Raw genomic sequence first — 27878 nt, 5'->3', positions numbered from 1 at the left:
GTAATACCTTTTGTTGAGCTGGAAGTCAAAACCATCTTGCTACATTTGCAGCTCTTCCTAGTTTCAGTTGGGCTAGAAATATCACCCAAACAGATATTTTCATGTAGTTCTGTACTTATGTTACTTTAAGTTAAAACCCCAAAGGGCAAAGTTAAACAGTTATCCAAACTTGTAGAAACCTGAAAACCAGTTCCCATTTTAAAGTTAAGTGTGGTGGTTACTTTTTTTATCTGAACCTGTTCAACCAACTCAAGTCCCTATTATTATTCTAGTTCTGATGTTATTACTCAGAGAAAACACCCATTGAAATCAGCGGGAGTTTTTCCATCAATAAGGACCTAACACGAGCTTCTGGAATAGAGCTAATATATAAATAAAACCTGTAAGCCCCTGTCATAAACAGATAGTTAGGGGTTAATAGAACAGGCGTACTTCATGTCTCTTTTGCCTGTAAAGGGTTAACAAGTTCAGTGAGCCTGGCTATCACCTGACCAGAGGACCAATCAGGGGACAGGATACTTTCAAATCTTGAGGGAGGGAAGTTTTTGTGTGTGCTGTTAGTGTTTGGTTGTTGTTCACTCTGGGGGCTCAGAGGGACCAGATGTGCAACCAGGTTTCTCTCCAATCTCTCTGATACAGGCTCTTATAAGTTCAGAATAATGAGTACTAGGTAGATAAGTGAGTTAGGCTTATGTTTGTTTTCTTTATTTGCAAATGTGTATTTGGTTGGAAGGAGTTCAAATTTGTATTTTGCTAAAAGGATTTTAATTTGTACTTGTATACTTAGGCTGGGAGGGTATTCCCAGTATCTATAGCTGAAAGACCCTGTAACATATTCCATCTTAAATTTACAAAGATAATTTTTACTGTTTTTGCATTCTTTAATTCAAAGCTTTTCTTGTTTAAGAACCTGATTGTTTTTTTTATTCTGGTGAGACTCCAGGGGACTGGGTCTGGATCCACCAGGGAATTGGTGGGGAGAAAGGAGGGAAGGGGGAGAGAAAGGTTAATTTTCTCTCTGTGTTAGGATTACTTTCTCTCTCAGGGAAAGTCTGGGAGGGAGAGAGAGAAGGAGGGGGGAAGGTGAATTTTCCTCTCTGTTTTGAGATTCAAGGAGTTTGAATCACAATAATCTTCAGGGTAACCCAGGGAGGGGAAGCCTGGGGGATGCAACTGGGGGAAAGGGTTTACTTTCCTTGTGTTAAGATCCAGAGGGTCTGGGTCTTGGGGGTCCCCAGGCAAGGTTTTGCGGGGACCAGAGTGTACCAGGCACTGGAATTCCTGGTTGGTGGCAGCGCTACAGGTACTAAGCTGGTAATTGAGCTTAGAGGAATTTATGCTGGTACCCCATCTTTTGGATGCTAAGGTTCAGAGAGGGGAATTATACCATGACAGCCCCACTTTGAGTTTTCCAGCTCCTGGGACACTGCCCTGAACCCCTAGGGCAGCATTTCTCAAATGTGGCCACCATGGCCGTATGCGGCCAGTAGGGAGATTTTCTTGCAGCCACAGCCTCCTGGGAGGTGATGGGGGAGTGGGAAAAGCAGCAGTCCCTCCCCCAGGGCTGCCAGCAGTGGCTGGACTCTGCCTTCCCTCCATCCTTGACACACAAAAAGCTGGAGGAGCAGGCAGCCAGTGAATTCCTCACCTTCCTGGAGGCAGTGAGGTCGGGCTTCTGCCCTGGGGTGGCTGGAGGCAGGCTCCAGCCATGGGACTTCAGGCTCCAATCCCTAGCCATGCAGTGGCAAGCTGTGGCCCTGAGCTCACCCCCCACATCACTGCTGGCCTCCACTGCCTCCCCCAGTGCCCTATCATTCCCTGACCCCCACTGCCTCTGTACCCACCTCCCTATTCAGGACTTAATTTGTCCTCAGGTTTGCCGGGGCTGAGTAAGTCTGCTGTGAAAAGTGATATTCGTTTGTATGTTAATCTCACTTTTCACAGCAGACTGAGTAGCTAGCAAGTCTTTTACAAAAAAATAAATAAATAAAAAGCAACCAAAAAAGCAAAAGAAACAAGAAAAAAAAGACAACTTGCAAAGCATCTTATTTGTGTTTCTATTCTGTTTAGGTCCAGTAAAGCATAGAGACAACTGTACATTATTTTTATTATGAGTCTGCAAAAAAACCACCCTACATAAATAAATTACAATGATTTGGACATATATATGTGCATATTTATTTGTTTTTCCCCAAGGGTAACTAAGTATTTCAGGAAACATTGTCAGAGCAGCCAACAGCAAAAAATTTGTTGTGAGACCCCCTGCCCTAGGGGTATGTCATGCTGCAGCTGGGAGGCAGTCTCCTCCAGGTCCACAGACTTGTGCTAGTGTAAGCCTTGCTAGCACACTCAGGGCAGGTCTACACTTAAAACACTGCACCAGCATACCTGCACTGCTGTACACTTCAGTGAAGACGCTACTACACTGAGGGGAGAGAGCTAATCCCACCAGCGTAGTTAATTCACCTCTGAAAAGTGAACATGAATGAATGGCACCTTCTTACTCAGTAGACCTGCTTTGGGGGCACATTCATTGTCCTTTCTGTTTATGTTGCCAATGCTATCTAAAAACAAAACCCCACCTTTCTTTGAAACCAAAGAGACAGAATACATCCCCGTCAAAAATACATCAATATTCCACAGCTATGCTTGTCCCATCCTCCTTTCCTTGTGTTTGTGGTCATTGCAGGACCTGTATTAATAATACCTGCTTTACACACTTATACCAATGTGTGCCACAATAATTCTCTCTCCCTATTCTGCACACACACACACACACACACACACACACACACACACACACTGCAGTCCATCTTACTGAGTGGAGACACTGCTGGTTCCACTTTTATGTCCTCCCCACTCTATTTTTCTGTCTCTTCTACAACAGCTACTGACAATCTTGAACAAGGTCCAAGAAGTGCTCAGAAGTGGTGAGCATTTGATCCATCTCATCTGAGATTGCTCCTTCTCCAAGTCCACACCCGTTGGCTGTGACCATACACGTTGCCTGACGTGTCAAAGGTGTACATGGGTTCCATGCTTTGGGCACTGTTACGCATCCAGCTTCTCAGAAGAGGGATGTCTAGGGCAGTCACCAGGCTGGGAGTTGTGGTTCTTTGAGGAGCACCACAAAATTGTTACAGATACAGAAAGCCGCATGCAAGGCATGGTCCAAAATTCAAAGCAGGCTACCTATACTGGCTGGAGGTAGTTTCCAGTCTGGAAGCAAGGAGTAGTTAAGCAGATACAACAAAGGAGGAATTTGGGAAAGTGCTGGGGGACTATCAGCACTTGAGTGGACTCTAGCTGTGCCCACACAGCACATAGTAGCTTGAGTTGCAGCAGCACTTGAACTTCAGCTTATTCTCCATGATGGGCCAGCTGTCTCAAGGAGAGAGCACCACCCCACACTCAGGATAGAGATTTTTAGGTATGGATGGGAGTCAGGTTAGTGACAACATTCAAGTTAGAACTTGAGTTAACTTTGTCATGAAGACAAACCCTTTGACACACAGAGACACGTAGTTCTAGTTCCATCCAGTAGAGAGCAGGGATAAAACACATGCACTAGTTCATTATAACTGCAAGCTAGATGCAATATGTCCTTGAGCCCCTGGAGTTTTCAGGAATTCAAATTCCGCTTCTCACACTAAATCCAGAGCCACCTAGTGAAACAACTGTTGTCACTATGCTAAACACACCATGGCCCCTTAGTATAGAACTCAGGTCCTCCTGCTCCAAAAGACACAGACCCCACCCATCTAAAGGAAAAATCAGTTAGCATACATATATTAGGGCTGGCACGCCATTAATTGCGCTAGGAAACAATAGAATACCATTTATTTAAATATTTTTGAATGTTTGCTACTTTTTCAAATATATTAATTTCAATTACAACACAGAATACAAAGTGCACAGTGCTCATTTTATTTTTTTTACAAATATCTGTACCATAAAAAACAAAAAAAATGTATTTTTCAATTCATCTCATACAAGTACTGTAGTGCAATCTCTTCATCATAAAAGTTGAACTTACAAATGTAGACTTATGTACAAAAAGACTGCATTGAAAAATAAAACAATGTAAAACTTTAGAGCCTACAAATCCACTCAGTCCTACTTCTTGGTCAGCCAATCATTTGGACAAACAAGGTTGGTTACAATTTGCAAGAGATAATGCTGCCTGCTTCTTGTTTACAATATTACCTGAAAGTGAGAACAGGCATTCACATGGCACTGTTGTAGCCGGCGTTGCGAGATATTTACCTGCCAGATGCACTAAAGATTCATATGTCCTTTCATGCTTCAACCACCACTCCAGAGGTCATGCTTCCATGCTGATTATGGGTTCTGCTTGATAACAATCCAAAGCAGTGTGGCCCTACAGATGTTCATTTTCATCATCGAAGTCAGATGCCACCAGCAGAAGGTTGATTTTCTTTTTTTGGTGGTTTGAGTTCTGTAGTTTCCGCATCAGTGTTGCTCTTTTAAGACTTCTGAAAGCGTGCTCCACACTCGTCCCTCTCAGATTTTGGACGGCACTTCAGATTCTTAAACCTTGGGTTGAATGATGTAGCTATTTTTAGAAATCTCAATTGGTACCTTCTCTGTGTTTTGTTATATCTACTGTGAAAGTGTTCTTAAAACAAACATGTGCTGGGTCATCATCTGAGACTGCTATAACATGAAATATATGCAGAATGTGGGTAAAACAGAGCAGGAGACATACAATTCTTCCCGCAAGGATTTCAGTCACAAATTTAATTAATGCTTTTTTTTTTTAAATGAGGATCATCAGCAAGGAAGCATGTTCTCTGGAATGGTGGCCAAAGCATGAAGGAGCATAGAATGTTTAGCATATCTGGCATGTAAATACCTTGCAATGCCAGCTACAAAAATGCCATGCAAACGCCTGTTCTTACTTTCAGGTGACATTGTAAATAAGAAGCCGGCAGCAGTATCTCCCATCAATGTAAATGTAACCCTTCTGCCCCTCTGAGTTGGCAGCAACAAGGGCCGGGTTCAGTATCCAGGGGTTCCGTTTCAATAACCCAATGCCAAACCAGCTCGAGCCCCCACCCAGTGACCTGGGAAAATCTTACACACACCCCTAGGAGCCTCAAAGAGGCAATGCTTCCCCTCTCGCAAGCACAGAGTCTCGGTGCAGCAGAAAAGGTTTAATACATGAGATAAACAACAAACACTAAATTGGGAAAACACCTCAACTAGAGTTCATAGACCCAAGCGTGAGCAAAAACCCACCCCAGGAAATTGGGCTGTGTCCTCTTACCTGGGCTCTTGAGTCCAGCAACCCCCAAATCACCCTCAGTCCCAAAAGTCCCACAATCCAAAAGTCTCTGTCCTGGGTCAGTGCAGCCCCAAAGTTTGAGAGTCTATTTGCAGAGGTCCCTCCCCCCAGCCTGGGTAGAAAGGAGCACCTTACGTGGTCCGGGGTCAACTGCCCTGCCTCTCCATGGGTTCTGCTCCCGCCTTCTCCAGGAACTGCTCTGCTTTACCAGCCACTCCACTCTGCTCCTCCAGCCGTCCTCACAAACTGCTCCACTCCACCAGCTGCTCTGCTCCACCAGCTGTCCCGTGAGCTGCTCCAGTTGCCCCTGCAAACTGCTAGGCTCCGCTCGCTCTGTGGGCCACTCCACCCGTCCCACAGCTACTCCGCTCTGCCAGCCGCTCTGCTCCACCAGCTGTCCCGTGATCCGCTCCAGCCATCCCCACAAACTGCTCCACTCCTCCAGCTGCTCTGTTCCACAGTATAGCTTCAGGTTCCTCCACTAGTTAGCACAGTACTCAGTGCCCTCAGCTCAGTAATTTCAGCTCTTTAGTGATTTCAGCTCATAGTAGGGGAGCCCCAGTCCTAGTGCACCATTTAGCCAAAAGTGAGTTCAGCTCAGTAACCTGTATCCAGATTCTTAAGGGAATAAAAAAAAATCAACTCTGACATTCCACAGTGGAGAGAGGACGATATACAATTGGTGTTCCAGGCCCTCACAAGGGGCCCATGCCATCAGATACACACCAATCCCCAAACTCTCTCACTTCATGGGGTTTTGGAACCCATGTCCCATGTTTAGCAAGTACCACCCAACTGAGGTTGAGTCATCTCGGTCACAAAGCAGTCCCACAGCTCCCCATTCATACAATCAGGGTGACAAACTTTTTTTTTCCTGCCCCAATAACAAAGCAATTGGGGATCCCAGGGCTGTTAAAATAACCATCCCAGTCTGCTGTGGGCTTATGCTAAGTGGATGGCAATGCAAATCTTTCCTCATCTTTGAAATTCTTGGAATTCTTTCCACATTCCCTACAATTCACCACCAGATGTCAGGGTAGCGCTCATCCTGACTCTGCTTACATAAACAAACTTGTTTGTCTTAGCGATTGGCAGAATAAGAAGTAGGACTGAGGGCATGGTTACACTTGCAGATGTAGAGAGCTGTGAGTTAAACCAGCTCTCAAAGAGCGCAATAGAGAAAGTGCTGCAGTGTGTTCACACTGTCAGATTCAAGCACACTGGCTTGGCCATATTAGCAGCTCTTGCAACGCCACAGAGAGCAGAGCATTGTGGTAGCTATCCCAGCGTTCAAGTGACTGCAATGTGCTTTTCAAATGTGGGGGTGGAGTGTGACAGGGAGTGCATTATATGTATGTGGAGACAGAAAGAGTAGGTTTTGGGTGGGTTGAGAGCATGTCAGCATGCTGTCCTGTAAGTTCAGATAGCAGCAGACTCCACCCACCCACCCCCTGCCTCTCTCACACACACTCACAGCAAGCAGCATTCCACGGTAATGGTTGCTTTGTCCCAGAGCAGATAAGCATGCCGGTTATCAGAAATGGAGCTTTGAAACGAGATATCCGCATATCTACAGCCAAATTCAAAACAATGACAAGAGTGGCCACTTGATTTAAGGAGATTATGGGACATTTCCAGAGGCCGATCACAGCGCAGTAATGCAACTCCTCATTCACATTGACACCCAGCACCCAGGCTTTTCAGCCAAGGTGCAGCAAGTGTTATGCTTCTCATGGAGTTGGATTACCAGAAGCACTCCAGCTGCAGAGTCCAGGCGCTCTAAGTGCCTTGCCAGTGTGGACAGGTTGGGAGTTGGGGTTCCTGGGGCTGCTTTAATGCACTCTAACTTGCAAGTGTAGCCAAGCCCTGAGTGGACTTATAGGCTCTAAAGTTTTACACCATTTGTTTTTGAGAGCAGTTATGTAACCAAAAATAATCTGAGTTTGTAAATTACACTTTCAAATTAAAGAGATTGCACTTCAGTATTTGTATGAGGTTAATTTAAAAATACTGTTTTGTTTATCATTTTTACAGTCCATGTATTTGTAATAAAAAATAATAATATAAAGTGAGCACTGTGCACTTTGCATTCTGTGTTGTAATTGAAATCAATATTGAAAAAGTAAAAAAAATGTATTTAATAAATTTCAATTGGTGTTCTATTGTTATAAGTGCAATTAATCGTGATTTTTTTAAGTTAATTGTGATTGACAGCCCTAATATATGTGTGTGCATGTGTGTGTGTGTAATATGTATTTATATATACACCCACACACCCTACCATTTAAAATGAGTTGTGCGCTGCTGGTAAAGAAAGAATCTCCCTTGCATATGCAGATACCATCACACATGTTCTGGGACAATTTAAAAAAAAAATCCAAAACTAGAGAAATAATTGAAAGAAAGCAAACAATTGGTTGATAATATTCTGCAGTGAAACAATAACCATTTTCATTGTCAGGAATCCCCTTTCATGAAGGGGACAAGGGATCTCAGTTTTCCATTAATGAAATAGCATTTTTCAGAACTAATACTATACTATATTGCCAAGCCTCTGCCTGATCCAGGTTTTGAGGAAGATTTGATCTGCATTTTTGAGAGACTTAAATATTTCTGAATTGTTATTTCCAAAATATTCATTTCTCAAATCAATCACCACAATTTCAAAGCATATGCCATCTGTATTCCCTCAAAATATTAAGGGCTAATCATCAAGGTTCCAGGCACTGGTGTTTGGATCAAGAATGAAAAGCTCTTATTAAATTTTCCAACTCTTATATTTTGTCTGATTGAACAAGTTAGATGCCATCATGTTGGCAGGGCCTGACAAAATATAATCTAGAAAACTTAAGGAACTAGCTGTAGAGCTCTGAGCTATTAGCTATTATCTTGGAGAACTTGTACCAAATGGGAATGATCCCAGAGGACTGGAAAAGGGCAAATATAGTACCCATCTATAAAAAGGGGAATGAGGACAACCCAGGGAATTATAGACCAGTCATCTTAACTTCCATACTCAAAGATAATGGAACAAGTAATCAAAAACAAGCAAGCAATTTGTGAGCACCTAGAAGATAAAGGTGATAAGTAACAGTCAACATGGATTTCTCAAGAACAAATCATATCAAACCAACCTAATATCTTCCTTTGACAGGGTAACAAGCTTTATGGATGGGGCGGAGGGAAGTGGTAAATGTGATTTATCTCAACTTTAGTAGGCTTTTGATACTGTTGCACATAATATTCTCATAAACCAGGCAAATATTGCCTTGATAAACCTACTGTAAGATGGGTGCACAACTATTTGGAAAACTATACTCAAAGTAGTTATAAAGGATTAGTAGTCAAGCTGGAAAGGTATACTGAATGGGGTCTCTCAGGGATCTGTCCTGGGTCCAATTCTATTCAATATCTTCATAAATGATTTAGATAATGGCACACAGGGTATATTTATAAAGTTTGATACCAAGCTGGGAGGGTTTGCAAGCACTTTAGAGGACAGGATTAGAATTCAAAACAATCTTGACAAACCAAAGAAATGGTCTGAAATAAATAGGATAATCTTCAATAAGGACAAAATGCAAAGTACTCTGTTTAGGAAGGTATAATCAATTGTACAGATATGAAATGACTGCCTAGTAAGGAGTACTACAGAAAAGGATCTAGGGGTTATAGTGTATCGGTAACCAATGTGATACTGCTTAAACCCCTCCCCACCACACACACACACACACCAGCAAGCAAGATTCTGGGATGTATTAGCAGGAGTTTTGTAGGCAAGATACAAGAAGTAATTCTTCTGCTTCACTCTGCACTGATAAGGCCTCAACTGGAGTATTGTGTCCAGTTCTGGGCATCAAACTTCAGGAAAGTTGTGGACAAATTGAAGAGTCCAGAGGAGAGAAACAAAGAAGATTAAAGGTCTAGAAAATGACCCACAAAGAAAGATTGAAAAAAATGAGGTTTATTTAGTCTGGAGAAGAGAAGATTGAGGGGGACATAACAGTCTTCAAGTACGTAAAAAAAATGATTATAAAAGAGGAGGGTGATAAATTGTTCTCCTTATCCACTGAGGACAGGACAAGAAGTGAAGGCCTTAAATTGCAGCAAGGATGATTTAGATTAGACATTAGGAAAAACTTCCTAACTTACCTAAGGGTAGTTAAACAATGGAACAAATTAGCTAGGGAGGTTGTGGAATCTCTGTCATTGTCTAACCTGTTCTTAAAAACCTCCAGATACCTGTCAAAGATGGTCTAGAAGAGGATACTTAATCCTGCTTCAGTGCAGGGGACTGGACATACCAAGGTCTCTTCCAGTTCTACATTTCTGTGATTCAGCTAACTAACCATATTTGTGCAGTCATTTGTTTTGCCCTTAAGCATCATAATCTTTCACAAGATTAGATTCCAAGCTACAGCACATAAGCATTTGGGGAATGACCACCATCACCTATATGTTTACTACTTTATACGAAAAAAGCAAAGAAATTATAGAAGTCCCCTTTCTTAGGATTCGTTGGTAAAACCCCATCCAACTTTCATCTTGTCAAACGCCCAAAAAAAGTGAATGGACTTCTGCTTTTGGAATCTGAACAAAAGAAGTCTTCACTGAACATAGTCTGTAGATGCCATCGCCCCAAGTCTGGAAAGCAACCCTGTTCAGGACAGCAATTAAGAATACGCTTAAGTCCCAGTATAGGGGACCAAGCACAGACCAGGATCCAGCACACTGTACGATTTAAAATAATTACAGCATATGTTGGTCTCTACAGCTAGAAAAAGAGCTAAGAAGAGGGCTGCAGAAATGCAGAGTTTATTTATAATACACTTCTGTAGATAAGAAAAAGAAATGAGTCAGTGTGATACAACAGGATGGAATTTAGTCCAGCTGTGCGTGTCTCTTCTGGCAACCCCAGATAAGCAATATTGGGAAAGTATGTTAGGAAAAACAGACGACAATAAATATCACTATCGTCAATAAAAACCAAATCCTGGCAGTCCTTGAAGTATTTTGTCTTCTACCATAGATCTAACACATGGCCATTATTTCACAATGATCTTAAGCATTCAAATGCAGAAGTGAAAAGTTGGATTACAAATGCTTGGTTTCATTGTTCAGTTACCCAAGATACCATTGTCACGTTTTCCTGTATTCATTTTTCCCTCACATGCATTAAGTAACATCTTACATTTGCAGTTTACCTTAACTAAACCCCCAAAATCTCTTGGGATTCAAAGTCCAGGAAAGAGAAATTCCAACATAATTTTCCCCAGAATAGCCCCTAGCATCAGAATTCTGTAATTGTGTACGCGTAGACTGGGCATGTCAGCTTTGCAGCACCATCTCGGAATGCGAACGTTTTCACAAACTTTCCAACTCTGTTTGACTGCTCTCTGAACATCTGTCTGAAGAAGATAATTCACATCAAGATTGTGGGAGAAACTAAGAAAAATATTTTTTGTTGTGGAGCTAAAGAAAGCACAACATATTTGGGAAAAGCACGTCACTCATTTAGTTAAATCAGTAAATCAGTTAAATCTTAAAAAATACTGTTTACTGAACATTTTTAAAAAGGGAAAAACAAACAGCTTCCTCTAAATTTAGCACTGAAAATGACACAGTCTCATGTGAAAAGAAAGCGATTTTATCCCTTTATCAGATATTGGGCATTACTTCCTTTATCTGAAATTTACCCTTTCATCACATTAGATGCAGGCCCTAAAAGTTCAGCGCATTTTCCTCTACACTTTCTTATTAAGCTTCCAAGTCAGGAATATCTATTTGTGTTTATCACTTTAGGAAGCTTAGAGGGATGGCCACCACAATAAAGGAGCATTTAAAAAGGATCTACATTGGGAATTTTGAAAATTCCCAGCTACTCTAACCATATATGTTGATTGTCCCCGGTTGTCAGCCTAAGAGGGGGATTCAGCACATTAGTTTAAAACTGACATTTCCCTATCCTTTTTCTTTAGATTCATCCTGGGTTCTGTGCAAAAAAGAAGAAAAAAAAAAAGAAGCAAATCATGTGATTGGAGACAGTATCCTAATGCATGTGCAGACGGGGACAGTTGCACAGGCAACCTTAATCCTGACGCTTCCTAACTTTTAAGTGTTTTATTTTGTAACCGTAACATGATTACATACAAAAAACTGTTCAAAACAGCACATAGACTGTATGGGTATAGACATGCCTGTATGTATGACTATGCCTACACTGCAGCTGGAAGCATGTCTCCCAGCCCAGGCAGGTAGATATTACCTCTGCTTGAGCTAGCATGCTAAAAATAACAGTGTGGACACTGTGACAGAGGTTGCAGCATACCTAGCCACCCAAGTATGGCCCCAACGGGGCAGGCAGGGTTGTGCTTGGGAAACTAGCCTGTGCTTCAGCGTCCACACTGCTCGAACTAGCGTGTCTGTCTACCCAGGCTGGGAGTCATGCTCCCAGTTTCAGGGTGAATATAATCTATATCATGATCTACCATGCTTGCAATCCAGTCTGTCTTGAGAATAAATTGCTGAAGAAGAGGACCATACCGTGTCAATTCAGAGAAGGACAGAATCCTGTTGCAATAATGGCATGCTTCTGTCAGGAAAAAAAATAAATAAATAGAAAGCTATCCCTAATGTCCTGTTGCTGCAGGAAACAGAGACCATTCAGTGAGATATCACAAATAATTGCTCTAAGAAGAGCTAACAAACTATTTCAATAGCTAACATTTCTACAAGGAAACTAGAGATCTCTCAACTCCAAAGAGCAAAGTGTTCACATTTTCATTTCAATAAACTACATCTGTATCCAGAACACTTGAATAAAATACATAAATAATTGTAGGCTTAGTAGATGAGCAAGAACTAGACATTCCCTCACAGTAACAGTTTGTCCATGAAACACACAACCTAGACGAGAACCCTGACAAAGAGCAGTAAGGACCACCAAATTAACTGCCACCGAATCAATGGATTTCGGTCTTTTTTCCCCTGTATGTCTGTATATAACTCTCCCTGCCCCTCCTCCTTCTCTTAAAATTCTGCCTACTTTCTATGTAGCTACACAAATAAAAATAGAAGCATCTATGCACTGGATGTGCACTGCTGTATTGTATGTGTGGCAGTACTGGTCCAGATGCAGATCATGCCACATGCTAGTTACTTAGATTGGGTTTAAGTGGGGATTAAGAAGGGGAAAGGGAAGAGTCCACAAAACCCTAAGAAGCTTTTTATTTTTTTCACAGTTTCACCTAAAAACCTTTGTGGGTAAGTCCCAGTTTTAGGCTTTAGAGTGATCTATAAGACTCCCACCAAACCCTGTACCTAGTTTTCAGGGTAAAAGCTCTCTCAAACTCCTATGTTTCTGTCTCTGGGCTTGTGCACTGCTGCCTCACTAAGGCATCCAGACATCTATCTCCCATCTAAGCCCCAGATTCATGAGCCAGGGGAAGACAGGGGCGCCTCTGCCTGTGTCACATATGGGACCCAATCTGGTAGGTGTTCTCAGAGGATACCTAGCAGATCAGGTCCCATTCAAATTCTGGCAGTGATGCCTAGACCAGTGGTAAGATCACTCATCTGGGAGACTCAAGTTCAATTCCCTGCCAGAGTAGGGGAAGGGATTTAAACAGGGGCCACCCACTTCTCAGGAGAGCATTCTAGCCATTGAGCTATGGGGATGTTAAAGGTGTTCCCCTGTAGATAAATCTGAAAGAGTCATTGGACCAGAGAGGAAGAATGACGCTGTAGTCTAGTCATGGGAAGTGTTAGACCCAAGTCCGGTACCCCTGCGCCAGTCACTCGTTCATTATTTATCCACAGTGGAACACCTTCAAAAGGAAAGATGGAGGGAGACTCACATTGGAATATTGCCTTGCTCTGTGGTTAAAGCACTCACCTGCAAGGATTTGAACTGGGTCTCCCACAGAGAGAGGAGGGAATTGAACCTGGGTTTCCCATATCCCAGGTGAGTGCTCTAACTACTGGGCTAAAATGTATAAAGGTAGTCACCACGGGCACCAACACCACCTACACCACCTCTTTCTCTGGCCATTTTGTGTGGAGCAAGGCAGGTGCCTAATTCATTCCCACGAGAAGCAACTTAGCCACCTGACTCCTGGAGGCAGATTCCCAGTCCTCAAACAGCTCAGACATAGGTGCTTATCCCCAAGAAATGGGTGGAGCTTAGAACATACCCCTTTCATCAGCATCTCCTATTGGCTAATTTAGGCAGCTCCCTAACTATCATGTTGATTTTTGTGGCTCATACTTGAAGGTGCTTGTCTATCCCAGTTGATTTTATAGGGAATGCAGGTGCCTAATTCAGGCTTTGTGAATTGCTGTGTTGGGCCTATGATTTTAGTCACCTGAAACTTAGGTGCCTCAACACTAAGCATTACAATGCCTATGTCCCTTTGTGGATCCAGGCCTATACTTTTACTAGACTTCAACCTGGTCACTAAATTGCACCTATGGTTTTGCATGTGTCATAAACAGATAGTTAAGGGTTAATGTCTCTTTTACCTGTAAAGGGTTAACAAACAGTGAACCGGACACCTGACCAGAGGACCAATCAGGAAACAAGATACTTTCAAATCTCGGTGGAGGGAAGCCTTTGTTTGTGTTTTTAGGCTTTGCTTTGTTCTCTCTGGGTCCTGGAAGGGACTAGACGTGCAACCAGGTTTCTTGCCAATCTCCCTGCTACAGTCTCTTATATATTCAGAATAGTGAGTATTAAGTAGAGCCGGCGGTTATAGTCTTTTGATTGTTTTCTGTATTTGCAAATGTGTAGTTTGCTGGAAGTATTTTAAATTGCATATTGCTGGGGGGAGGCTTCTTTCTAGTGTCTATAAGCTGAAAGACCCTGTAACTTTTATCATCTAAATTACAGAGATAACTTTTACTTTCTTTCTTTCTTTTTATTAAAAGTTTTGCTTTTTAAGACCTGTTTGATTTTTTCCCCTTGTTGAGGCTCAAGGAAATTGAGTCTGTACTTAACAGGGAAGGGGAAGGGAGGGGAGAAGGGGGAATCCCTTTGTTTAGATTCACGGAGCTTGAATCTGTCTGTCTCTCCGGGATAACCCAGGGAGGGGGAGAGAAGGGGTGGGGAACCAACCTGATTTCTCTGTGTTGTGATTCAAGGAGTTTGAATCACGGTGATCTCCTAGGGTAACCCAGGAGGGAAAGCCTAGGAGAGGCACGGTGAGGGAAAGGATTTACTTTCCTTGTGTTAAGATCCAGAGGGTCTGGGTCTTGGGGGTCCCCGGGCAAGGTTTGGGGGGGACCTGAGTGTACCAGGCACTGGCATTCCTGGTTGGTGGCAGCGTATCAGATCTAAGCAGGTAATTAAGCTTAGAGGAATTCATGCTGGTACCCCAATTTTTTGGACTCTAAGGTTCAGATTGGCGATAGAATACTGTGAGAGCATGTTACATTTTTGCAGTCACAAATTCAGTTTTTTGCATATACAAATAATATGTGCTCATGCATATAGGTTAATTCCAACTACCTGAGTTTTATGTGCTGATGGTATTTGTACATCCAAATGCATGGTTCTGTGCACAGAGCTATAGCTATAAGTGAAAAATTGTGAGTGCCAATTCATTGACCACTTTTCAAACCTTGGCTCCATCAGTGTAAAAGAACAAAAATGTTTCCAATATCTAAACCAGGGATTCTTAAACTGGAGGTCGTGAGGTTATTACATGGGTGCGGTTGTGAGCTGTCAGCCTCCACCCCAAACCCCGCTTTGCCTCCAGCATTTATAATGGGGTTAAATATAAAAAAAGTGTTTTTAATTTATAAGGTAACACTCTGAGGCTTGCTATGTGAAAGGAGTCACCAGTATAGAAGTTTGAGAACCACTGACCTAAACAGAATTTAAAAGAATGGAACATATTAAACTATCCTCCAGCCTCATCCCATTCTCAGTCTAAGCATGGGGATCTCAGTCAATGAGACAGACAGGAAAGAACAGATTTACAAAAAGAGACACGTTTTGTAAAATTAGGTAAAAACACAGCTGAGCACTGTTTATTTACAATTTGTTTAGAGTCATACAAAATATGCTCCATTTGACTAGCCTTTCTGAGGCAGCTACAGAGGTTTTGGTAGTAATCAGTTTTTTGAAGGAGTACAGGCACTGAAACCGTATCAGATACCTACATCCTAGATGTCTAGTTGGCAGCCGGTATCAAACGGAGTGCTCCAAGGTTCGGTCCTGGGGCTAGTTTTGTTCAACATCTTTATTAATGATCTGGATGATGGGATGAACTGCACCCACAGCAAGTTTGCAGATGACACTAAGCTAGGGGGAGAGGTTGATATGCTGGAGGGTAGGGATAGGGTCCTGAGTGACCTAGACAAAAAGGAGGATTGGACCAAAAGAAAGGCTGATGAGGTTCAACAAGGACAAGTGCAGAGTCCTGCACTTTGGAAGGAAGAATCCCATGCACTGCTACAGGCTGGGGACCCACTGGCTAAGCAGCAGTTCTGCAGAAAAAGACCTGGGGATTACAGTGGATGAGAAACTGGATATGAGTCAGCAGTGTGCCCTTGTTGCAAAGAAGACCAATGACATAGTGGGCTGTATTAGTAGGAGCATTGCCAGCAGATTGAGGGAAGTAATTTTCCCCCTCTATCCGGCACTGGTGAGGCCACATCTGGAGTACTGTGTCCAGTTTTGGGCTCCCCACTACAGAAGGGATGTGGACAAACTGGAGAGAGTCCAGGAGAGGGCAATGAAAATAATTAGGAGGCTGGGACACATGACTTATGAGAAGAGACTGAGAAAACTGAGCTTATTTAGTCTGCAGAAGAGAAGAGTGAGGGTGGATTTGATAGCAGCCTTTGGCTACCTGAAGGAGAGTTCCAAAGTGGATGGAGCTAGGCTGTTCTCAGTGGTGGCAGATGACAGAACAAGAAGCAATGGTCTCAAGTTGCAGTGGGGGAGCTCTAGGTTGGATATTAGGAAACACTATTTCACTAGGAGGGTGATGAAGCACTGGAATGGGTTACCTAGGGAAGTGGTGGAATCTCCTTCCTTAGAAGTTTTTAAGGCCCAGCTTGACAAAGCCCTGGCTGGGATGATTTAGTTGATGTTGGTCCTGTTTTGAGCAGGGAGTTGGACTAGATGACCTTCTGAGGTCTCTTCTAACTCTAATATTCTATGATCCACACTGTCCTAATTCTTTGCTGTAATTAGATTGCTGCCAAACATGCCATATAGCAAACAAAATGATCAATTAAGAGCCAGGTCACTGCAGAACAAGTGAAGTTGGCTGAAGCCAAAAAGAAACTGTTCCAATTTCTCTGAATTTTTAAATGCATGTGACATCTCATGAAGGAAATAAAACAACTATGAAAAACTTTCTATAAATAATAAATTCTCCTTATGCTTCAAAAATTGTCTGGGGGAGTTTTTCCACTCATCATTTATTACTGATGTATTGTCATGAAAAACAGGACCTTTATTATTAAAAGCCCATCTGTTCTTGCTTCTTATTCCCCACACGTGAAATCCACCCTAGGCAGAGATCCAGTGCAAGACCTAGCCACTGCATAAGTCTGTTAAAATAATGTGTAAGTGGATAGTTCTTGTGCTGGTCTTAAATGTCTACCTTCCAGTAAGAGCATACGCTACTTATCTGCAGCTGAAGGGGTTATTCCATGCCTGTATATAAGCAGAATCCACTGGGTCAAATCCACATTTGGTGTAAATCAGTTTTGTTCTATTGAAGTCAATGGAGCTTTGCAGATTTATATTACAAACACAAAAACAAACTCAGTAAAGGGCAATATAGAATCTTTATAATGCAAGAGGACTACAGCGTAAATGCAATATTTACTGTGCAGAAACATTAGCAAAATATAAGTGAAATAAGACCATTTTTAGCTATTGTACTTAGAATTCTGCATCTGAATGTAATTACAAGTGAACATATAATGTTCTTGTAAATCTCACAGGATCTGTATTTGCTTATTTATGCATTCTTACCTTTTTAAGAAAGAGTTTGAGTGACGCAGAATCTGTGTCACCAAAACATTTGGGCCAGACCCTTAGCTAGTGTAATTCATCATAATGCCAGTGCAGCACATAACAGAGACCCTCTGGTTTCAAAATTTGCAGGGGGGCATGTTTTTAGGCTATTTTTCTGTTTTTCCTCTCTGCTTTCTTCTTGATTAGGCTACACCATTGACTTCAATTTACATCAGCTGAGGCTCCTGCTTTCTTGCATAGGCTACTGCAAATTAACCTCACATCAAGGGAAAGATATAAGTTGCAATGGGTGCAACAGCTGACAACCCCCTGAATTACCCAAGGCAAACTAACCAAAGTGCCTTTCACTTGCAGCATTGTACCAGAACTTTGATGGATTACCCATGGCTGTTGCTAGGTGACAAATGCATTCCTTAGCACATGCATTCTTCACAGACTATTGTCACAGAAGAGGCTGTGACATCACCTATCTTTATGAGGTGCTCCAGTGTACTCACTGTAGCATATACAGCTCTTCATCTGATTGAAAAACCAAATAAATAGTCTGGCCAAGAGCGGTCCTTTAAACTTTGTTTGCTGAACTGACATATTTGGAAACAAAAAACCTAAAAAGAATTTGTTTCTATTTCCCCAGTCAGACGTTTAGTGTTAGCATATTGGAATTCTTAAACCAGAGACTGTCTTTTTTTTTTTTTGTGCTTTTTAACACTGTCCCTTTTGAAAGAAACAAGTCAGGGATTTAGAAGAGGCAGTTTAGCATGGTAAAATTCACTGAGGAAGTGGTGTTTGTCTCTGCACTTCCTCAAGGGTTTTTTATGATTGTGTCATGAATAACCACAAGCGCTTTGCCTTGACATCCATGACATCCTTACCCTTTAGGAGGCTCCAAATAATTGGTATACTCCCAGTCTTTGAGGTTTCCATACAAAATGACCATTCTTCTTCTCTTATTATGTTGTCCTCTCCATTATATTATTTCCAAGCTACAATAAGAATGCTCAAATCTCTAAAAACCCTAAAAGAAGTAAAAGAACAAATGCTGCATATTTGCTGTATCATCTCTTAAAATCGTAACAGATGAGAGATGGGCCTCAGCCCAAAAGGCCCAGCTTTGAGCTTTCCCAAACAATGAGCAGATTCAGTTCTCAGCTCAGTTCTCACTGTTCTCAGCTCAGATCTGCTGAGAAGAGGAGAATCATTTAACAGAGGAAACGTTGATGCATTTGAGTCTAATTGCATCATCACCTGGAAGTTATTTCGAAACCCAAAACAAATTTTAGTACACGCAAAGGCCATTTTATTGTTGCACGTGAATCTCTGGAATAAGAAAATGAGTACTGTTTGATCTCCACCTACTATTCTCCTATCATATGCTTTCTCTCTTTCACACACACACACACGCACGCACGCACGCACACGCACACACACCTAGTGACCTATCCGATCCTCCCCAGTCCACTGTTTTTCCTCTCCAAGCTTTGCATTCTTGATCCTGTGCCATGGCTTTCCTGATTCAGATCTGGCTGCTGCTGATGGAACAGTCTCATCTTGTGATCATTGGACTTTCCCCTCCTCCAACTTTTCAGCTGTTAGGTAAAGTGATTGCATTTTGCTTCTTTGAGCGTGTGAAAATCTGGAAGAGAAAGAGAATGCGTACTGGTTACTCAGCCCATTCTCAGAGGTTCTTGTAGAGGGGACTAAGACATTTGCAATAACCCTGTACAGTACAAAATTACATCTCCTCCCAATAGGCCAAGAGACCACTTCAAATTAGGGCCTGAGCAGCCGTCTTTAGAATGGAGCCATGACTACAATCTTATTTCTGCCATTTGATGAAGTTAGGTGTACCTCTCAGAGGAAAGTGTCATTCATAATTAAAGGACTATCAAATGTCTTTTTATTAATAGGGTTAGTTACAAGACACTCAGTCAGGGAATATAAATGGTCCCGGATGACTGGAAAAAGGCTACTGTAGTGCCCACCTTTAAAAAAGGGAAGAAGGAGGCTCTGGGAAACTACGGGCCAGTCAGCCTCACCTCAGTCCCTGGAAAAATCATGGAGCAGGTCCTCAAGGAATCAATTTTGAAGCACTTAGAGGAGAGGAAAGTGATCAGAAACAGTCAGCATGGATTCACCAAGGGCAAGTCATGCCTAACTAACCTAATTGCCTTCTATGATGAGATAACTGGCTCTGTGGATGAGGGAAAAAGCAGTGGACATGTTATTCCTTGACTTTAGCAAAGCCTTTGATACCGTCTCCCACAGTATTCTTGCCAGCAAGTTAAAGAAGCATGGGCTGGATGAATGGACTATAAGGTGGATAGAGAACTGGATAGATTATCAGGCTCAATGGGTAGTGATCAATGGTTCCATGTCTAGCTGGCAGCCGGTATCAAGCAGAGTGCCCCAAGGGTCGGTCTTTGGGACGGTTTTGTTCAATATCTTCATTAATGACCTGGAGGATGGCATGGATTGCACCCTCAGCAAGTTTGTAGATGACACTAAACTGGGAGGAGTGGTAGATATGCTGGCAGGTAGGGATAGGATACAGATGGACCTAGACAAATTAGAGGATTAGGCCAAAAGAAATCTGATGAGATTCAACAAGGACAAGTGCAGAGTCCTGCAATTAGGATGGAAGAATCCCATGCACTGCTACAGACTAGGGACTGGGTGACTAGGCAGTAGTTCTGCAGAAAAGGACCTAGGGGTTACAGTGGACAAGAAGGAGTACTGTGTCCAGTTTGGGGCCCCACACTACAAGAAGGATGTGGAAAAGTTGGAAAGGGTCCAGCAGATGGCAACAAAAATGTTTAGGGGGTTGGAACACATGATTTACAAGAAGAGATTGAGGGAACTGGGATTATTTAGTCTGCAGAAGAGAAGAATGAGGGGGGATTTGATAGCTGCTTTCAACTACCTGAAGGGGGGTTATCATAACCTTAGTCCCAGATTTGGACCTTAGCGTCCAAAATATGGGGGTTAGTATGAAAACCTCCAAGCTTAGTTACCAGCTTGGACCTGGTACCTGCTGCCACCACCCAAAAAATTAGAGTGTTTTGGGGCACTCTGGTCCCCCTGAAAAACCTTCCCTGGGACCCCAAGACCCAAATCCCTTGAGTCTCACAACAAAGGGAAATAAACCTTTTTCCCTTCCCCCCTCCAGGTGCTCCTGGAGAGATACACAGACACAAGCTCTGTGAAACTACACAGAGAGACTCCCCCTCTCTGTTCCCAATCCTGGAAACAAAAAGTACTTTCCTATTCCCCCAGAGGGAATGCAAAATCAGGCTAGCAATCCAACACACAGATCTCCCCTTGATTTCTTCCTCCCACCAATTCCCTGGTGAGTACAGACTCAATTTCCCTGAAGTAAAGAAAAACTCCAACAGGTCTTAAAAGAAAGCTTTATATAAAAAGAAAGAAAAATACATACAAATGTTATCTCTGTATTAAGATGATACAATACAGGGTCAATTGCTTAAAAGAATATTGAATAAACAGCCTTATTCAAAAAGAAGACAAATCAAAGCACTCCAGCACTTATATCCATGCAAATACCAAAGAAAAGAAACCATATAACTTACTATCTGATCTCTTTGTCCTTACACTTAGAAACAGAAGATTAGAAAGTAGAACTACTTCTCCAAAGCTCAGAGAAAGCAGGCAGGCAGACCAAAGACTCAGACACACTATTCCCTCCACCCAAAGTTGAAAAAATCCGGTTTCCTGATTGGTCCTCTGGTCAGGTGCTTCAGGTGAAAGAGACATTAACCCTTAGCTATCTGTTTATGACAGGGGTTCCAAAGAGGATGGATCTAGACTGTTCTTAGTGGTACCAGATGACAGAACAAGGAGTTGCAGTGGGTGAGGCTTAGGTTGGATATTAGGAAAAACTTTTTCACTAGGAGCGTGGTGAAGCACTGGAATGGGTTACCTAGGGAGGGGGTAGAATCTCCTTCCTTAGAGGTTTTTAAGGTTGGGATTGACAAAGCCCTGGCTGGAATGATTTAGTTGGGGATTAGTCCTGCTTTGAGCAGGGAGTTGGACCTAATGGCCTCCTGAGGCCCCTTCTAACCCTGATATTCTATTAAATGTGTTGTGTGCCTTTCATGGGTAACCAGCACCGTGCAAATTGTGAATATTCACTGTGGATAGAATTCACTCCACCCACAGTAAGTGCTAAATCAGGCCCTATAGGCTAATCTGTTGAGAGAAGTTACTCTTTGTAACATTGATACTGTAGGCTTTGCCCTTGGTAGCCAGGTCTATGACTAAGGATAAAGATGTCCTTATCATTGAAGGTGCAGGAACCCAGAAACACTCACAGAGGGAAAAAGGATGCCAGCAAAACTGCATCAATACAGCTTCTCTTCAGAGTGGGGCTTACTGAAAACTGAAGGGTCCTCTTCAGATCCTAGAGGCTGACTTAATGCATCTCAAAGATTACTTGTATATTATATTAGTTATTAGTTCATTTAAATATTTTTAAATGCCAGAGACAAATTCTGCCCTCTGATGTGTGGCTACACCTGCCATGTAAGTCAGTAGAAATTCCCTAAACCTATCCTGTAGTTTCCTATGTTGAAATGCAGTATCTTCCTTAGTATTAAAATACAGTGTGACAAACCCTGGGATTTCTCTAGTCATCTTTCAGTTGAAGACATGGTTATGGCTGGCACAAGTGCATCCCCAGCAAATAGGAATTCTTGAAGATTCATGCAGTTTATAAGCAGGGGTCATTGTTAATCAGTAGACCTTTTGGCATTTTAATGACTTGAATTTACAGGAACGTATTGAGGTGGGAAAAGGTCTGGCATTTATCAGTTTTTTAAAATTACTTTAGGAACTTTACAAAAGCTTCTAGGTCCCAGTTGTCCTTAAAAGAACTCTTAATAATAGTGCTGCTAACCCTTTCTTGGCAACTTAACATAACGCAGGGGTTGGGATTGAAGTTACAAATACCAGAGATGATCATGGGAAATATTTACATGCCACATTAATAATTTAAAAAAATAGCTAACAAGCCAGACCTTGCAACAGAAAAAAACAAACAGTTACTATGGTAATTGGAACAATCTTAAATGTGGAATTAGGTTGTTTTCACCCTCTGCCCCACTGAACTAGCAGTGCTATGATCTACCAGGATTGGAAATCAAACCCAGGTTTCCCGCATGGCAGGACAGACCAGTAATGAACAGGCCATGAGACTAGCATCTGCTACACAAACATCTCAGTGACCTACAATATAAGGAATGGGATTCAAACCCAAGTTTCTCCCACAGAACACTAACGACCAGCCTGTTGTTACATTTGAGCCTCTCACTCAGAGCTCTGAGGGTTCTGAACCATTATATTCTTTGCTTCTTTTCTCTCACACACAGCCTCATGTCAAGAGGCCCATCTTTCTAGCAGTGGAGAGCTGGACGTAGCTTTCCTCCTGAGCCCATATAGCATTGCTGCTGAATTGGCCCAGAAGGCTTGTTGCAGACTAACAAGAAGCTGAGTGCACAGCCAGCTTGGGAGCAAAACGCAGCATGCTGAATATCAATTCCCCCAACTCCCGTATGGTAGCATAGGGCTAGATCAGCTGCTAAAATTGGTTTTCCACTGGATATCAGATTGCTGTAGCTCTTTACAGATGAAGGAATGTTAAGAAGGTAAACAAACTAATAGCATTCCTTTATTATGCTGTTCTGTCCTTCAGGAGAAACCAAAACAAAATAGCCTTGTTTAGTTCAAAAACATCTGACTTTTCCAATAGCATTTATCTTGCCAATTTCAGCAACTGTGTGCTAGTTCAAAACAACTTCAGCTCAAATTCTGGAGACCATCGTTGGCTGAGCAGCAGCCTGTAAAATTTGCTGTCAGTCTTTCATTTTTCTAAAAGAAATGATGTCAAACTAACCATATATCTATACCATTAACTGACATTTGTCTAGGTCCTCTCTTAAGTGATCACAAAGCATTTTACAAACAGATATATCAACATGCAGGGATCACTCAATTAATCTGTGAAATTCAGATGCCGTGCTGAAATCTCACTCTGCTTAACTGTGCATAGCAACAGTATTTACTAAAGTTAGGAGTACAAAGTGAAGAATAATGTATCCAACTGAAGTTTAGATTTTTTGGTAGGCAGTGTATACACCTCTACCCAAATAGACTCATAGACTTTAGGGTCAGAAGGGACCAATGTGATCATCTAGTCTGACCTCTTGCACAAAGCAGGCCACAGAACCCTACCCATCCACTTCTATAACAAACCCCCAACCTATGCCTGAGTTATTGAAGTCTTCAAATTGTGGTTTGAAGACTCCAAGCTGCAGAGAATCCACCAGCAAGTGACCCATGCCCCACGCTGCAGAGGAAGGCAAAAAACCTCCAGGGCCTCTGCCAATCTGCCCTGGAGGAAAATTCCTTCCCGACCCCAAATGTGGCGATCAGCTAAACCCTGAGCATGTGGGCAAGACTCACCAGCCAGCACTCAGGAAAGAATTCTCTGCAGTAACTCAGATCCCATCCCATCCCACATCCCACCACCGACCACTGGGCATACTTATCTGCTGGTAATCAAAGATCAATTGCCAAAATTAAGCTATCTCATCATACCATCCCTTCCATAAACTTATCAAGCTTAGTCTTAAAGCCAGATATGTCTTTTGCCCCCACTACTCCCCTTGGAAGGCTGTTCCAGAACTTCACTCCTCTAATGGTTAGAAACCCTCATCTAATTTCAAGTCTAAACTTCCTAGTGTCCAGTTTATACCCATTCGTTCTTGTATCTACATTGGTACTAAGCTTAAATAATTCCTCTCCCTCCCTAATATTAATCCCTCTGATATATTTATAAAGATCAAGCATATCCCCCCTCAGCCTTCTTTTGGCTAGACTAAACAAGCCAAGCTCTTTGAGCCTCTTTTCATATGACAAGTTTTCCGTTCCTCGGATCATCCTAGTAGCCCGTCTCTGAACCTGTTCCAGTTTGAATTCATCCTTCTTAAACATGGGAGACCAGAACTGCACACAGTATTCCAGGTGAGGTCTCACCAGCGCCTTATATAACGGTACAAACACCTCCTTATCTTTGCTGGAAATACCTCGCCTGATGCATCCTAAAACCGCATTAGCTTTTTTCACGGCCATATCACATTGGCGGCTCATAGTCATCCTGCGATCAACCAATACAATGTTGTCCTTGGGAGCCAAAAAATCTTACAGCATTATTAGTGAAACCGCATTATATCGAACTTGCTTTGATCCGCCGGAATGCGCAGCCCCAGGCCGCCCCCTGAGCACTGCTTTACCTCGTTATATCCAAATTTGTGTTATATCATGTTATATTGGAGTAGAGGCGTAATTAGCCATGCTGAGCTTTGGACAGGACATCAAGGTTAACCATCCCTCTTCTTATGAACTGTAGCACAAGGTATTTAATGACCACAAATGATCAGGTCTATGACTGTATTTCACATTCAAACAATGGCCTCTCCTGCAGAAGCATGCCTTTTAGCACTAGTCTGCCATATGACTTTAACACAGTCTCTTTACTGAACCACTACTGTATTTTCCTGATGTACCTATAGCTCCAAAGGTAATTATGGCAAATCCTCATCCAGTGCTGAAAGTGGTTTGACAATTAAGTGGAAGTGTTGAGAGTCTCTGGGTTAGGCTAAAAGGGTAAAAAAACACAGGTGATGTCGTGCTGGGAGTCTACTACAGGCCACCTAATCAGGTGGAAGAGGTGGATGAGGCTTTTTTCAAACAACTAACAAAATCATCCAAAGCCCAAGATTTGGTGGTGATGGGGGACTTCAACTATCCAGATATATGTGGGGAAAATAACACTGCGGGGCACAGACTATCCAATAAGTTCCTGGACTGCATTGCAGACAACTTTTTATTTCAGAAAGTTGAAAAAGCTACTGGTGGGAAGCTGTTCTAGACTTGATTTTAACAAATAGGGAGGAACTCGTTGAGAATTTGAAAGTAGAAGGAAGCTTGGGTGAAAGTGATCATGAAATCATAGAGTTTGCAATTCTAAGGAAAGGTAGAAGGGAGTACAGCAAAATAGAGACAATGGATTTCAGGAAGGTGGATTTTGGTAAGATCAGAGAGCTGATAGGTAAGGTCCCATGGGAATCAAGACTGAGGGGAAAAACAACTGAGGAGAGTTGGCAGTTTTTCAAAGGGACACTATTAAGGGCCCAAAAGCAAGCTATTCCGATGGTTAGGAAAGATAGAAAATGTGGCAAAGGACCACCTTGGCTTAACCACGAGATCTTGCATGACCTACAAAATAAAAAGGAGTCATATAAAAAATGGAAACTAAGTCAGATTACAAAGGACGAATATAGGCAAATAACACAGGAATGCAGAGGCAAGATTAGAAAGGCAAGGCACAAAATGAGCTCAAACTAGCTATGGGAATAAAGGGAAACAAGAAGACTTTTTATCAATACATTAGAAGCAAGAGGAAGACCAAGGACAGGGTAGGCCCACTGCTCAGTGAGGAGGGGGAAACAGTAATGGGAGACTTGGAAATGGCAGAGATGCTTAATGACTTCTTTGTTTCGGTCTTCACTGAGAAGTCTGAAGGAATGTCTAATATAATGAATGCTTACAGGAAGAGGGTGGGTTTAGAAGATAAAATAAAAAAAGAGCAAGTAAAAAATCACTTAGAAAAGTTAGATGCCTGCAAGTCACCAGGGCCTGATGAAATGCATCCTAGAATACTCAAGAAGTTAATAGAGGAGGTATCTGAGCCTCTAGCTATTATCTTTGGGAAATCATGGGAGACGGGGGAGATTCCAGAAAACTGGAAAAGGGCAGCTATAGTGCCAATCTATAAAAAGGGAAATAAAAACAACCCAGGAAACTACAGACCAGTTAGTTTAACCTCTGTGCCAGGGAAGATAATGGAGCAAGTAATTAAAGAAATCATCTGCAAACACTTGGAAGGTGGTAAGGTATTAGGGAATAGCCAGCATGGATTTGTAAAGAACAAATTGTGTCAAACTAATCTGATAGCATTCTTTGATAGGATAACGAGCCTTGTGGATAAGGGAGAAGCGGTGGATGTGATATACCTAGACTTTAGTAAGGCATTTGATACGGTCTCGCATGATATTCTTATAGATAAACTAGGAAAGTACAATTTAGATGAGGCTACTATAAGGTGGGTGCATAACTGGCTCGATAATCGTACTCAGAGAGTAGTTATTAATGGCTCCCAATCCTGCTGGAAAGGTATAACAAGTGGGGTTCCGCAGGGGTCTGTTTTGGGACCGGCTCTGTTCAATATCTTCATCAACGATTTAGATGTTGGCATAGAAAGTACGCTTATTAAGTTTGGGGACGATACCAAACTGGGAGGGATTGCAACTGCTTTGGAGGACAGGGTCAAAATTCAAAATGATCTGGACAAATTGGAGAAATGGTCTGAGGTAAACAGGATGAAGTTCAATAAAGATAAATGCAAAGTGCTCCACTTAGGAAGGAACAATCAGTTTCACACATACAGAATGGGAAGAGACTGTCTAGGAAGGAGTATGGCAGAAAGAGATCTAGGGGTTATAGTGGACCACAAGCTTAATATGAGTCAACAGTGTGATAATGTTGCAAAAAAAGCAAACGTGATTCTGGGATGCATTAACAGGTGTGTTGTAAACAAGACACGAGAAGTCATTCTTCCGCTTTACTCTGCGCTGGTTAGGCCTCAACTGAAGTATTGTGTCCAGTTCTGGGCACTGCATTTCAAGAAAGATGTGGAGAAATTGGAGAGGGTCCAGAGAAGAGCAACGAGAATGATTAAAGGTCTTGAGAACATGACCTATGAAGGAAGGCTGAAACAATTGGGTTTATTTAGTTTGGAAAAGAGAAGACTGAGAGGGGACATGATAGCAGTTTTCAGGTATCTAAAAGGGTGTCATCAGGAGGAGAGAGAAAACTTGTTCACCTTAGCCTCCAATGATAGAACAAGAAGCAATGGGCTTAAACTGCAGCAAGGGAGATTTAGGTTGGACATTAGGAAAAAGTTCCTAACTGTCAGGGTAGTTAAACACTGGAATAGATTGCCTAGGGAAGTTGTGGAATCTCCATCTCTGGAGATATTTAAGAGTAGGTTAGATAAATGTCTATTAGGGATGGTCTAGACAGTATTTGGTCCTGCCATGAGGGCAGGAGACTGGACTCGATGACCTCTCGAGGTCTCTTCCAGTGCTAGAGTCTATGAGTCTATGAGTCTATTAGTGTAGGTAGGGCAAAACTATGTTCAGCAATTTGCAGACAGAGTCCATGACTGAGACCATATGCCATTATTTTCTAGGTGTAGATGGTGCCTGTGTGCTGTTCTCTCTAAGTAGACAGTATGTGTACTTCAGTTGACACAATAAGCCAGTCATTCTGTAAAGTTTGACTCTGTGTTACGAAAGTGACTATAAAGCTGTATGACACTTTGCTGGTTTTCCAAACAGTGCATAATTGATTGGAAAACTGTTCCCAGACAGTAGTTGTCAATGGTTCGCAATCAAGTGGGGTCCTGCAGGGATCAGTTCTGGATCCGGTTCTGTTCAA

At 42.2% G+C, this 27878-nt stretch overlaps 1 protein-coding gene across 1 annotated transcript in view; it reads left to right on the top strand.

Annotated features, from left to right (window-relative positions):
• The window catches only part of LOC127051912 (uncharacterized), a 96617-nt gene extending 69087 nt beyond the window's left edge, over window positions 1–27530 (top strand). The window contains exon 2 of the mRNA XM_050954889.1: window positions 26962–27530. Coding sequence (XP_050810846.1) covers window positions 26962–27457 — 496 coding nt within the window. The 3' untranslated portion in view covers window positions 27458–27530. The remainder of the gene's footprint in view (window positions 1–26961) is intronic.
• The last annotated feature ends 348 nt before the right edge of the window (window positions 27531–27878 follow it).

This window comes from Gopherus flavomarginatus, chromosome 5, assembly GCF_025201925.1.
Source record: "Gopherus flavomarginatus isolate rGopFla2 chromosome 5, rGopFla2.mat.asm, whole genome shotgun sequence".
Lineage (NCBI taxonomy): Eukaryota > Metazoa > Chordata > Testudines > Testudinidae > Gopherus > Gopherus flavomarginatus.
This window is presented reverse-complemented; position numbering and strand designations above follow the sequence as displayed.